At 51.6% G+C, this 11,989-nt stretch overlaps 1 protein-coding gene across 2 annotated transcripts; it reads right to left on the bottom strand.

Moving 5' to 3' along the window:
* RTL1 (retrotransposon Gag like 1) lies at positions 1-11,828 on the bottom strand. 2 transcript variants are annotated; one of them, XM_074365025.1, is made up of 3 exons: positions 11,770-11,828; positions 6,909-7,498; positions 1-6,236 (listed from the first exon to the last, which is right to left on the bottom strand). In XM_074365025.1, exon 3 carries the CDS (start codon positions 6,149-6,151, stop codon positions 1,964-1,966), a length of 4,188 nt encoding a protein of 1,395 aa, XP_074221126.1. In that variant the 5' UTR covers positions 6,152-6,236; positions 6,909-7,498; positions 11,770-11,828; the 3' UTR covers positions 1-1,963. The 2 variants fall into 2 exon arrangements, with proteins under 2 accessions (XP_074221126.1, XP_010967182.2); XM_010968880.2 differs by lacking the exon at positions 11,770-11,828 and having other exon boundaries at positions 6,909-9,127.
* Positions 11,829-11,989: the final 161 nt, after the last annotated feature.

The following is an 11,989-nucleotide window of genomic DNA, read 5'->3' as shown; positions in this document are numbered from 1 at the left end:
TCCAGTCCTGGCTGTGTTCTCAACTCCTTCTTGGCCACCATCAGGGCACTGGCCCTCTTTGGGCCTTGGTTACACCAAGTTTGTCTGGAATAGGTGGCAAAAGTCCATGCACGGGTGGCGCCGGAGGGCAGGAGCTCCAAGGGCTGGCTGTTAGCAACTTCCTTCCTGACACTTTGGTTTCTCACAGCGCCTCCGATGGTTCCAGGCAACAGATGAGGAAGAGGGTGCATGGCTAGTCAGCCGGGGGCCCGATGGGGTGGAGAAAAGCCCAGAGGTATAGCTGAGCCCCTGGCTTTGAACCTGGGATCCTGACCGTGATCTCTTGGTGCTGCCATCAGGGGTAGAGTCTGTGCCAAGAGGGACGTGTGCACGCATCTCCGCGTCAGACCCCCGTCCTGAGCTGAGGTTCCAGGTCACATAAGGACTGGTCCCAGAGTGAAGGAGTGGGGGCAGGTGTGCTCTGGGGGATCAGAGGCTGCTGCTGGCTGGCTGGGCACTGAGGCCGGGCAGAGGGGCCCTTGTGCAGTGTGTGCTGGGCTCGGGGATACTGAACCCCTAGTGAGTGTGTGAGTGAGTGCCCCCCTCCCTGCTGTCCTCACTTCTTGGGGACCCCCTTCCCCTTCCCAGGGCAGCACACCCTCAGAACAGCCATTCTGCCACTTTTAGGGCAGTGTGACCTTGGCATCCTCCTCTAGGGATGGTGGTGGGAAGATTGCTTGAAACTGGGGTTCCTTGGTTCATAGACCTCCCGAGTTAGGGAGGCTGACCACAGCCTGCCCACACCTCTGTCCTTGTGTGGGAAGAGGTGGGACTTGGATTTCTGGGGCCCCTGCCCTGGACCCTAGAAAAGCAGCAGCTCCCGGTGTCCCCCACATCCTCCAGATTGTGTGTCAGGCACCTGGTGGGCTTGTTTCAGGGGAGAGCCCAGCCCCCCACCCTGCCCCCACTCCCTTTGCTCCTCCTCCATCCTGTCTCCCCCCACCCCAAGAACAAACCACAAAGTCAGATACTCTTTTTTTCTGCTTTATTTTGGGGGTGGAAAAAGGTGAGGCGGTGGGAAAGGGGAGAAGGGTCTCTGTCCTGTGGCAGAGAGCAGTGGTCTGGCAGGAGCACTGGCAGCTACTCAGCACAGTCCGCTGAGGGTCCTGGGCCTTCCTCAGTCTCTCTCGGAGCCCCCTCCCCTGGTGGTGGGCCTCTGGGCCCCTGTGCTGTCAGTGTTGGGAGGAGGGAGCCCCGCCAAGTGAGCTCACTTCCTCAGGGTCCCAGGAGTCATGGGGACTCCTGAGTCCAGTAAGCACTGGTGTGTTGGGAACTTCCGTGGTGCAGCTCCACCCAGGTAAGAGCCAGAGCTCAGGGTCAGGCAGGGTCAGCATTGAGGGAGCTGGGCCAGACAGTGGGGGGCGCTGCTTTGCAGGGAGATGGGGATGAGGGAGGCACCACAGCACACCAGGAGATGCGGGGGGCGGGGGTCAGGCCCAGGGAAGCAGGAGCACCGGTGGTGGAGGTAGAAGTCAGTGGAGCACCCGAGGTCAGTGTCCCAGAGTGGCCCAAGGTGGCCACTCGTCACTCCGGGGGTGGGGGCGGGGGCGGGTCCCTGGCATCTGCTTGCTTGGCTGGGTCTGCTGTGCTGATTCCTCACCTGGCCTGGGGTCATGGGGTCATTCCCTGCTCATCACTGCTCCCTCCTCTCACCGATCTCACTCTCAGTTCCGGACATGGCACCTGGAGAGTTAAGACGGGATTGTGGACCCTGAGCCTGCTCTGGGTCTCTGTGGCTGGATAGTCCATTGCCGCAGATGCTGCTGCTGGCTGATGAGTTAAAGACGTTGCTTGCCCTTCTCAAGTGGTTCCCCCTGGATCAGGAGTGGCAGGAAGGGGGCGCAGGGTCTGAGCAAAGCAGGCTGAGGCGCGGGAAGCCCGGAAGGAGGGTCCAGGGGCGGCGGCTCCAGGAGCGGAGGTGTTTTTAGTCGAAGTCCGAGTCTTCGTCACCATTGTCGTAGTCACAGTCATCCACATCGTCCACGTCGTCCTCGTCATCCACATCGTCCTCCTCGTCCACGTCGTCCACGTCATCTGTGTCGTCCATGTCGTCCACGTCATCCGTGTCGTCCACGTCGTCCACGTTGCTGGGCAGCTCCTCCAGGGTGGCTTCTTCCCTGGGTGGGCTCGCCCAGCTGGTGGCGGGTGGGACCTGGATGTAGATGACGGTCAGGAAGCGGCTCAGGGTCCTGGCCACCAGCTCCCGGTTGATAAGGATGGACTGGCCTTGGGCGCTGCGCATGTAGAGCAGGGTGTCGCTCAGGAGGCTGAGGACGTCAGGGTCAGTGGGGAGGTGCTGGCAGGGCCGGAGGGTGATGGCCATGTCGGTGTGGATGCACGGGGCGGGGCTCAGGGCCTCCTGCACGTCGTTCTGCTCGTCCTGCGAGGTGTCTTGCAGGCCGTCATGCAGGCCACACTGACGGTAACGTTGCAGGTCGTCTTGCAGGGCTTCTCGCAAGACGACATCCTCATCCTCCACGACGTGCAGCTCCAGGGGGCGGTTCTGGCGTGGGCGGGTCCCCTCGCCGGGGATGACCCTGACCCCAAAGAACTCACATAGCATCAGCCAGAACCAGAGTATGAATGGCAGGCCCCGGGTGGTCTGGGGGAGCAGGGCGTGGTGCTGCCACTGGTCAGGGTCCAGGAAAAGCTGGGCCAGCTCCTCGGCCGGGATGGCGTTGGCGCCCACGAGCAGGGGCATCTGGGTGAGCAGCTGGACCATGGCGGTGGCGAGGCCGCTGTCGGTGATGAGGGACAAGTCCAGGATGAGGCACAGGGAGCGCCTTGGTGGTGGCCGGGCCACATCCAGGGTGGGCGCGGGCAGCAGTGCGAGGGGCCGCCTGATCTGCAGCAGCACGAGGAGGGCGGCCACGGCCAGGGTGTTCTTCCAGAACAGGAGGCCTCGGAAGAAATGCAGGATGACCGCCCTGATCTGGGCCATGCTGAAGTGCGCAAGGAAGCTGTTGAGTATTTGGTCCGCTGGTATCAGAGCCAGAAGCTCTTGCTGGAGGTTCTGCCTGTTTGACTTGTCCTGGGGAGGCGCACCTTCATTCTCTTCTTCCCCGGATTCTGGGGATAGGTCCCCGGGGGACCCTCCAGTAGTGAAAAGCATGGCTGGCCACGTGGCAGTGTGGCGCTGGAAAGCCCTCTGGCGGCGGTTCCGTCCGGGCGGCCGGGGGCGGCCGCCAGTGGCTCCCGGCCGCTGCATGACATCGAAGTTGAAGTGGGAGAAGAAGAAGACCCAGTGCCCGGGGAGAAGCACGGTGAGCCCGTCGTTGTTCAGAGAGGCGAGGTCCTCCGCGCTGAGAAGGACCATGATGGGCTTCTCGGTGTTCTCCAGGTAGCGGCACCACACCAGGAAGGCAGCCCGAATCGGAAGGATCTTCATCTCCACTTGCGAGGACTCGACCTCGAGAGGGGAGATGTTGCGCGAGTAGAAGGCGCAGGAGACTCTCTTGCCGGTTTGGTCATCTACTTGGATCAGGGAGGCGTGCAGAGACTTCTGGGTGACGCCTGCTTCCAAGTAGAACGGGTTCTGGGGCTTGGGGTGGTGGAGGAGGGGCGCCTTGCGGAAAGCCTGCTTCAGACGCTTGAAGGCCTCCTGCTCCTCGTCTCCCCAGTGGAACGGTTGGTCGGGCAGCAGCTGGCGCAGCAGCGGCTCTGTGATGACGGCGAAACGGTCCACGAAGTGCCGGTACGGCAAGGCGAATTCCATTAGGTGTCGCAGGGACTTCTTAGAGCCAGGGACAGGGTAGCCCGTGACAGTGGTCACAATACTCTTGTTTAGTTGCACCCCTTTGGGCGTCAGGACGAACCCCAGGAACTCGGCAGTGTGTTGGTGGAACTGGCTCCTGTCCAGGGAGCAGTACACGTGGTGATACCGGAAGCGGACCAGGACTTGGCGGACGTGCTGCAGGTGCTCCTCCTGGCTCATTGAGTAGACCAGGACGTCCTGCCCGTAGGACAGCACAAAGTAACCTAGCATGTCCTTCAGGATGAAGTGAATCACGCTCTGGGGGATGATGGGGTCTGCGCAGATCAGAAAGGGCTGATAGCTCGTCATGTCTTGGAGCTCCAGCCCGAATGCCGCTTTCCACACGTCTTCTGCTTGGTGTAAGTTCATGCTTTCGTCCACGATGGTCCCACGCAGTTCCAGCTTCGTGAACCACGTGGCTCCGTGTAGCTGGTCGAATAGCTCTGGAATCGTCTGTATGTAGTCCTGCCTGCTGGTCAGCATGTCCTGCGGGTCCCAGTACTCATCCCGCAGCCTGGCTCCTTGCCTCCCGGCACCCACGGGTTCCCACGGCGCAGCGGATGGACACTCCTGAAAGGTCTCGCTGTGATCACTGTCTCCAGCCTGCTGAAGCTCAGAGGGCTCTGATTCAGAAAGATCATCGGATCCGTCTGAGCTTGGCTGGTCGGAAGTCTCATCGTCCGCTTCCTTCGGGTTGAACACGTCGGCCAGGTCGGAGTAGAGCGGCGGCAAGCCGGGCAGCGGGCTGACGGCATGTCTCCCCAGCGCGGAGCACGGCGGGGGCGGGCGGAGGCAGTTCTTCAGGCAGTAGGGCGAGTGGAAGGTGCAGCGGCCTTTGGCCCAGTCGACCTCGGGGGTGTGGACTCGGAGCCAGTTGATGCCTAGTATCACAGAGAAGTTGGGCGAAGGAACGACGTCGAATTCGAGGGCCTCCTGGTGGTCCTGGTGGACACACACCAGGGGCTCGGTGTGCAGCCAGACAGGCTCGTCGCCGACCAGTGAGCCGCCCACGGGCTGGGCCGGCTGTGGGCAGGGCTTCTCGTAGAGTTCCACGTAGTGCTCTTGGGCGAACCGCGCGTCCATGAGGTTGGCGCCCGCCCCCGAGTCCACCAGGGCCTGGACCGCCACGCTGTGGTAGGGGTTGACTCTGACCATGAGCAGCAGGAAGAGGTGGTCGCGGTCGATGGTGGGGTGGACCTCACGAGGCAGCCAGCTGCTCACCATCCACCTCTCCGGGGCAGGTGAGTCGATCCAGGTCAGGTTCCGCGGGCGGGCCTCCGGGGGCAGCCGCAGCATCGCCCTTCTCTCCGCCAGCTTCTCTTCTATTTGCAGGACCAGCACGATCAGGCTCTCCAGCGAATCTGGCTGAGGGACGCGGAACAGATAGTGCCTGATCTCCTCCTTGAGCCCCTGACACAGGTGGGCCTGCAGCACCTCGTCTGGCCAGCCCAAGGTGGGTACCAGGCCGCGGAACTCGTTGATGTATTGGACGGCGGTGCGGTCCCCCTGCCTGATGCTCAGCATGGCCTCTTGTGCCACGCGCTGGGCCTGGCGGTACTCGAACATATCTGACATGGCCTCCAGGAAGGCCGGGAAGTCGTTGATCAGGGGGCTCCCCGCCTGCACCAGGTTTCTGGCCCATTCCAAGGCCATGCCTGAGAGATGGCAGATGATGTACCCCACTCGCAGGCGGTCGCTGTAGAACGTTCTTGGGTAGCTCTGTAAGATCAGTTGGCAGAGCACGATGAATTCGTGGTATTCTCGGCGATCGCCCGAGAACTTGGTTGGGATTGGCAGTTGGCCAGCGCTGATGCCCTCCGTCAGGATCTCCTCCGCCACCCTCTGCTGCTCTCGGAGGTCCTGCATCCGGAAGTGCAGAGAGATGATGGACCTCACCATGGACATGATTTCCGCCATCGAGCTCTCCGTCTGCTCCTCTGGCTGCTCCTCTTCTCCTGACCCTGCCAGGTCAGTGTCGTCATCTTGCTCTTCCTGGTCCCCCCATGGGTTGACTGATGCTTCTCCCATTCTACCAGGTGCCTCACCAAAAGGACCCCCCACTTCCAGATGTGAACCCTCGAGTGACTCCTCCAGGTCTTGGAGTAGGTCATTGGGTGGATCCTTTATTTCCCTATGTGGGCCACTGGATGGCTCCTCCATGTCTTGGAGGAGGTCAATGGGCAGCTCTTCTTCCGCTTCCTGGGCGGGGCCGCTGGCCAGCCCCACCGCCTCCAGTGCTCCGCCGCCTGGTGTCTCCACGGTGGTATTGGATGAGCCCTCGGAGGACTCCATTTGTTTTGATGATGGATTCTTACGCTCCATCATCGTCTCAAATGAGTCTTCAGAGGGTTCTATCATTCCGTCGAATGGAAAGGAGTGTTCTCTGAAGACGGGTAAGGTTGGGACGTGTCTGGTCAGCAACTGGGATGGCAGAGGTCAGAACCTGGGGGTGGGGAGGGGGTGGGAGTAAAAGCAGTGGTTTAGGGTCTCACGAGGTCAGTGTCAGGGTCTCCAGGACAAATCAGATGCCCAGCTCATCAGAACACAGGGAAGTTGGGGAAAGCCTCCCTGTGTCCAACATGGGCCTCCCAGGGAGAGAAAAATCTGTCCACCCGACCCTCCCGCCTGCTCCCCCAGCTTTCTCTGCCTGTCTGGCCTGCCTGCTTCCCCGTTGGCTGGGAGAAATTCACAGCCCATAAATTCTGTGGAGCGATGGGCCCAGAGCGGCCGCCGTGGCAGGCAGACACCTGGCAGGGTGTGCTGGCCGCTTCATGTCAACCCTGGCACAGGCACCTGTTCAGTCTCCCTTCCCATTTTTGGTCACCCAGAAGTCACAGAGGTCACCTCCCAGTGCCGTCCAAAGCCGTGCCCTTGGCAGGCTGGGCCTCCTCGGCTGTGAGGCGGGAAGCCGTAGCAGACATGCCTACTGTTTAACAAGTTCAGAGCAAGAGTAGAACACGGGCACTTGGCTGCTGTCCCTCAGCTGGGTCAGCTGCCCAGAATAGCTCTTACTTCCTCCCCCAGATTCAAAGCAGAAATTGGGGGTAGGTGGATGGAGTGATCTGGATTCTGGCTATTCTTTTTTTCCCCCTAGAATCGTTTATAAAACACCTACTGTGTGCCAGAGCCTTGTGCCTTTGTGACTTGATTCTACGTTGGAATTTTTGCCGATTTTTCTTCCTCTCTTTCACCAACTTCCAGTGCTGTGTTCTCCCCAGCTCTGGGCTGTCAAGAAGGTCTGCGCATCATTCCCACGCCCCTCCTAAAATCGCCACTTTCTTGAGATTGCCCTCCTTGTCTGTGGGGACTTAGGAGCTTCAAACATGTGGCCTCAATTCCACACGAGCAAACAGATTTGCACGCCCCTCCAGTCTCACCACGCGGGGCTGATCTCTGCTCCAGCAGACACCTCTCCTCTGTTGCTGGTTGGATGAAGTTGAGCTGGGATATTCAGTAATGGGTGGGGGTGCGGGGAGGGTGTGAGATAACTTGGGATGGGTTTTTGAAACTCTAGTCATGGGTGGTTTTAGTGGGTCAAGGGTGAATCTACAGAGATGTTTTGGTTGGAGTATTTTGCACACTGCTCTGCTGGGGCAGAGCGAACTGAATTCTGGCGATCCAATTAATTAGCTCTACAGTTACTGCTCTTTGTGCCTTGAGCGCTTTCTGTTACTTCTCAGGTTTCTTGTTAGCCACAGGGCTGATCTATGGAAAAAAAAAGAAAATGTGTAAAACTCCTCATTGGCTAAAATCCAGGCTTTCCAACACGGTACAAAATTCTGATCTGCTGTTTCTCAAAATTAAATACATTCTTGTTAGCATGACAGTTAAATTTGATCCTGCAGTCCCTCTGATTAAAACCTTTGGCTGTTTATTTGCTGTCTATAATGTTAAATCCAAACCTGTTAGCATAAAAATTCCTGACACATAAACTCACCAAAATCATTTTCCGGCTAAAATTTAAGGCCTTGGAATAATAGAAAATTCTCATCATGTCATCCTTCAGGGTAGAGATTACATTTTTTAGCATGTTGTACAAATTAGGAAAAATACTCATTGTTATCATCATCTTCATTGTAAGAATTACATAGATGGCACATTGCATAAATTAACTCATATCCTTTTCATAAAAGTCCTATAAGGTATGTATTATTATTATTATTGTGAAATTCCAAGTCTCTAACTGAAATGCAAAATTTGGCAAAGTAATTCATCTGCAGACTCATCTATTAGAAATAAAAATCTCAGTGCGTCCCTTCCAGCCCTTAAAACCCTTTATTGGCTAAAATTTAAAAATTTAAAATTTAAGTTGGCTAGAATTTAAAACGTAAAATATCAGGATATCTCTTACAACACTTAAAACCCTTTATTGACAAAAATTTTAAATATGAAATCTCAGTTTGTCTTTTAAAACCCTTACAACCCCTTATTGTCTAATGTTTAAAATAAAAAATTTAAATTGGCTAAAATTTGAATTTAAAAGTTAAAAAATTAAATTGGTCAAAATTTGAATTTTAAAATTGGCTAAAATTTAAAGTATAAAATTCAATATCTCTCTTAAAACCCTTAAACCCTTTATTGGATAAAATTTTAAATTGGCTAAAAATTTAAATTTGAAATCTCAGTATGTCTTTTAACACCCTACAACCCTTTATTGGCTAACTTTTAAAATAAAAAATTTAAATTGGATAAAATTTGAATTTTATTTTATTTTTTTAGTGGAGGTACTGGGGACTGAACCCAGGACCTCGTGCATGCTAAGCACGCACTCTACTATGTTAATTAGTTAAAATTTAAAATTTAAAAATTTAAATTGGGTAAAATTTAAAATACAGAATAGCAGTATATTTTGTAAAACTTTTTATTAGCTAAAATATGAACTCCTTAGAAAGATAATTTAAAAACTAGATTATCCCCTTCTTAATATAAAGTCTACACTCTTAATATATTTATAAATTTGGTGATGTACCTGATTAAACTTTCCCGACTTCAACCTCAAATCTAATATCCTTGGCAGGTTGTAAAAACCTGATCTTATTATTCCTAACATCAGAGTTTAAACTTTTAGCAAGATACATAAAAGTTATCCATAACTTCTCTATGTAAAACTTAGAATAAGTTTTCTATAAAAGTTTCCTATAATATAAAGTTCCACTCACTTAGCATAATATAAAAATTTTTACCATGTGATTTACCTGCAAACTGATGGATATAAAAGCCCAAATCTCACCAGGTCACTTCTTAAACTCGTTACTGGCTTAATTCTAAACCTCTAATTAGGCATGGTATCAAAATTTGACCATATCATAAAAAGGTCATACTTCCTTGAAAGATGCATGAATTTGGTCTTGTAACATCTGTTTAAATTCTTATAATATCTCTAGTCACCTATGAGATAGGATCTAAACTCCTTTGAATAAAATACACACATAATTTCTCTGCAGATTGCTTTTATCAAACAGAAATTTTGCCCCATCACTCTCTTAAAATCTCTTCATGGCTGAAATCCAAATTCCTTAGCACGGCACAAAAATGTGATCTTGTTGTTCCTCAAAAGAATGTCCAAAGTTCTTAGGCTGCTATGTAAATTCAATCCTATAACCTCTGTGTAAGACCTGCCCCGCCTCTATATTGCTTACTATAAATGGTCCAGTTTCTCAGTGTAAATTACCAACAGGATGCACCTGTGCCAACAGGTACCTCCTCTGAGCTGTTGATGCACCTTCATTATCTGGTTCATCAAATCCAGACACCTTAGCATAAAATATGTTTTACCAGCTAATTCCCCTGGAGACAAAACTCTCATCAGTCACTCCTTAAAACCCTTTACTGGCTAAAATCCAAATGCCTCTGCATGAGGGTTCAGAAATGAAATCATATCCCTCTCCTAAATGAAACACTTGAATGCCTTCACCTCTCACATAAAATCACATCTCTTTGGCACGTTATAAAAATCTGATCATATTATCTTTACCATAAAAATCCACTCTCGTAGCTCTGCTGAAATGCGTATGTTCGATCATGTAACCCCCTAATTTAAAACTTTTCAAGATTTCTTCATTGCCTGTAACATAAAGTCCCAGCTACTCATCGTAAAATGCAATGTTTTGCCATGTGATTTATCTTCAGGCTGGTCTATAAAAAAATCCCCAAATCTCACCCTGTCTTTCTTTGAAACCTTTTATTGGCTCAAATCCAAGCTTACTAGCATGATATAAAAATTCGATCTTGACATCCCTTAAAATAAAATTCACACTTCTTAGCACAGTCTATAAATTTGAACTTGTCATTCTACCTTTAAAACCTTACAATGTCTCCTGATTGTGGAATTATGGAATAAAAATCCAAAATCTTAGCATTAAAGGTGAATTTTACTTTGTAATTTCACAGTGTACTCTTTATCAAATACAACAGATCTCACTGGATCACTCTCTTAGAACTTTTTATTGGCTAACATCAAATTCTGAGGCATGTACAAAAATCTAATCATGTTGGAGCCTCAAAATAAATTCCACATTTCTTTGCATATTCCCATTGTTGCTCATGTAACTCCTCTGATCAGTCTTTCAACTTTGTTGACAACATCGATCAACTCTCCTTGGTATGCTCTGAAAGTCAGACCTTGGCACACCCTCCACACATAAAATCCAAATGTTTTAGCATGCTACTTAAACGTGTGGCTGTTACTTTTCTGTGTACAATTTTCCAATGTTTCCCCATCGCCTGTAACAAAATCCAAAGCCTTAAAATATATTTTTTCATGTTTGGCAGACTTAACTCCCACAAGCAAAAATCTCACCATCACATTTCTTACAACCCACTGGCAAGAATCCAAACTCCTTAGCATGATGATAAAACATCCCTCAAAACAAAATCCAGATTTCTTCCCTCAAACCCCCAATCTATCCATGAAACCCCCACTTAAAATCTTTTTAATGTATTTTCATCACTAACGAAATGTCTCCGTATCTCAACCGGGCACCCAGATTAATCATGGGATCCTCAATTTCAAACCCTTCCCATTTCATGCCCATCCCATAAAATCCAGTTGCCTGAGCATGAAATGAAAATTGGGCCAAGTGTTTGTTATAGTGAAAAATCTTTACATTGCTTTTCATTACTTAGGATATAAAGCCTAAATTTGCACGAAACCAAAATGTTTCACCATCTGCAATTCAGAGCTTCAGTTTCTTATTCCACTCACACCTGACTCCTAAAAGACTAGGTTTCTTCTTGCGCTCCCAAACACATGTTGATTTTAGTGTCCTAAGTCTTTTGATTTTTTTTTAAACGCGTCTCTCTACCTATGATTCCTTAATTCATAATGCATATCCTGATTCTTTTTTCCAGGCCAGGCACTGTGCTAGACCCCCGAGGTGAAGAAATGGAGGGAAGCAGCGTTGCCCTGCAGAACGTCACCAACAAAGAGATGAGGACCACACGCTCGTGTTCAATACGCAATTGGAGGTGAGCTCAGGGTTTTGGGGAAGAAAGAACAGGGGTCTCCCTCTTCCCCTAGTGAGCATTTCCTTTGAGGTTCCACTGGGCGGAGCTGTCTGCCCCTTTGCAAGGACTTTGGCATCCTTGGGGCCACCATTCACAAGAGCAGGTGCCCCCCCCCCCCAGCGTACTGCTCTAGACAGCCACTGTGGGCTTCCTTCTGACTCCTGATCTCCAGAGGCCCGCGCACCGCTGCCCCAGGCAGCCCGGAGGCTGCCCCTGCCTCATCTCTGGGCCTCCAAAGGTGCCCTTGGTTCTACAGGTGCAGCTGGGTATATGTCGAAGCCTTAAGCCTCACGACAATATCTTTAAGAAACTTCTACTGACTTAGAAATTCCTGACTTACAGAAACAGAACAAAAAACAAAATAAAAACAAAAAAACCACCCAGTCTAGGATTTAGTGCTCTTGGTTTGGGGTCTTTGATTTGGACCCTCTTCCCACCCTGACGCTCGCAGACGGACAGCCCAGCCTCACCACCGTCAGTGCCCGGAGCCTTCTCGGTCAGGTCAGCTCCCTGCTTGCCTCTGAGCAAGTGGCCCATTGGGTTAGGGCTGCCAACGTGTGTCTATGAAGGGCTGGGTATGGAGGGGGCCGGGGGGGGGCAGTCCCTCAGCGAATACCTCCCCCTGTCAGCTCACTTGTACAGTAAAGGAGATCTGATTTTAAAAATAGAGCTTGGAAGAGGAGCTGAGAG

This window comes from Camelus bactrianus, chromosome 6 (genome assembly GCF_048773025.1).
Source record: "Camelus bactrianus isolate YW-2024 breed Bactrian camel chromosome 6, ASM4877302v1, whole genome shotgun sequence".
Lineage (NCBI taxonomy): Eukaryota > Metazoa > Chordata > Mammalia > Artiodactyla > Camelidae > Camelus > Camelus bactrianus.
Note: the sequence above shows the minus strand (reverse complement) of the source record. Positions and strands in the feature narration are given on the sequence as shown.

Bases quoted from the DNA above. Each gene is read 5' to 3' on its own strand.
- RTL1 (XM_074365025.1), bottom strand. From the start codon at position 6,151: ATGATAGAACCCTCTGAAGACTCATTTGAGACGATGATGGAGCGTAAG.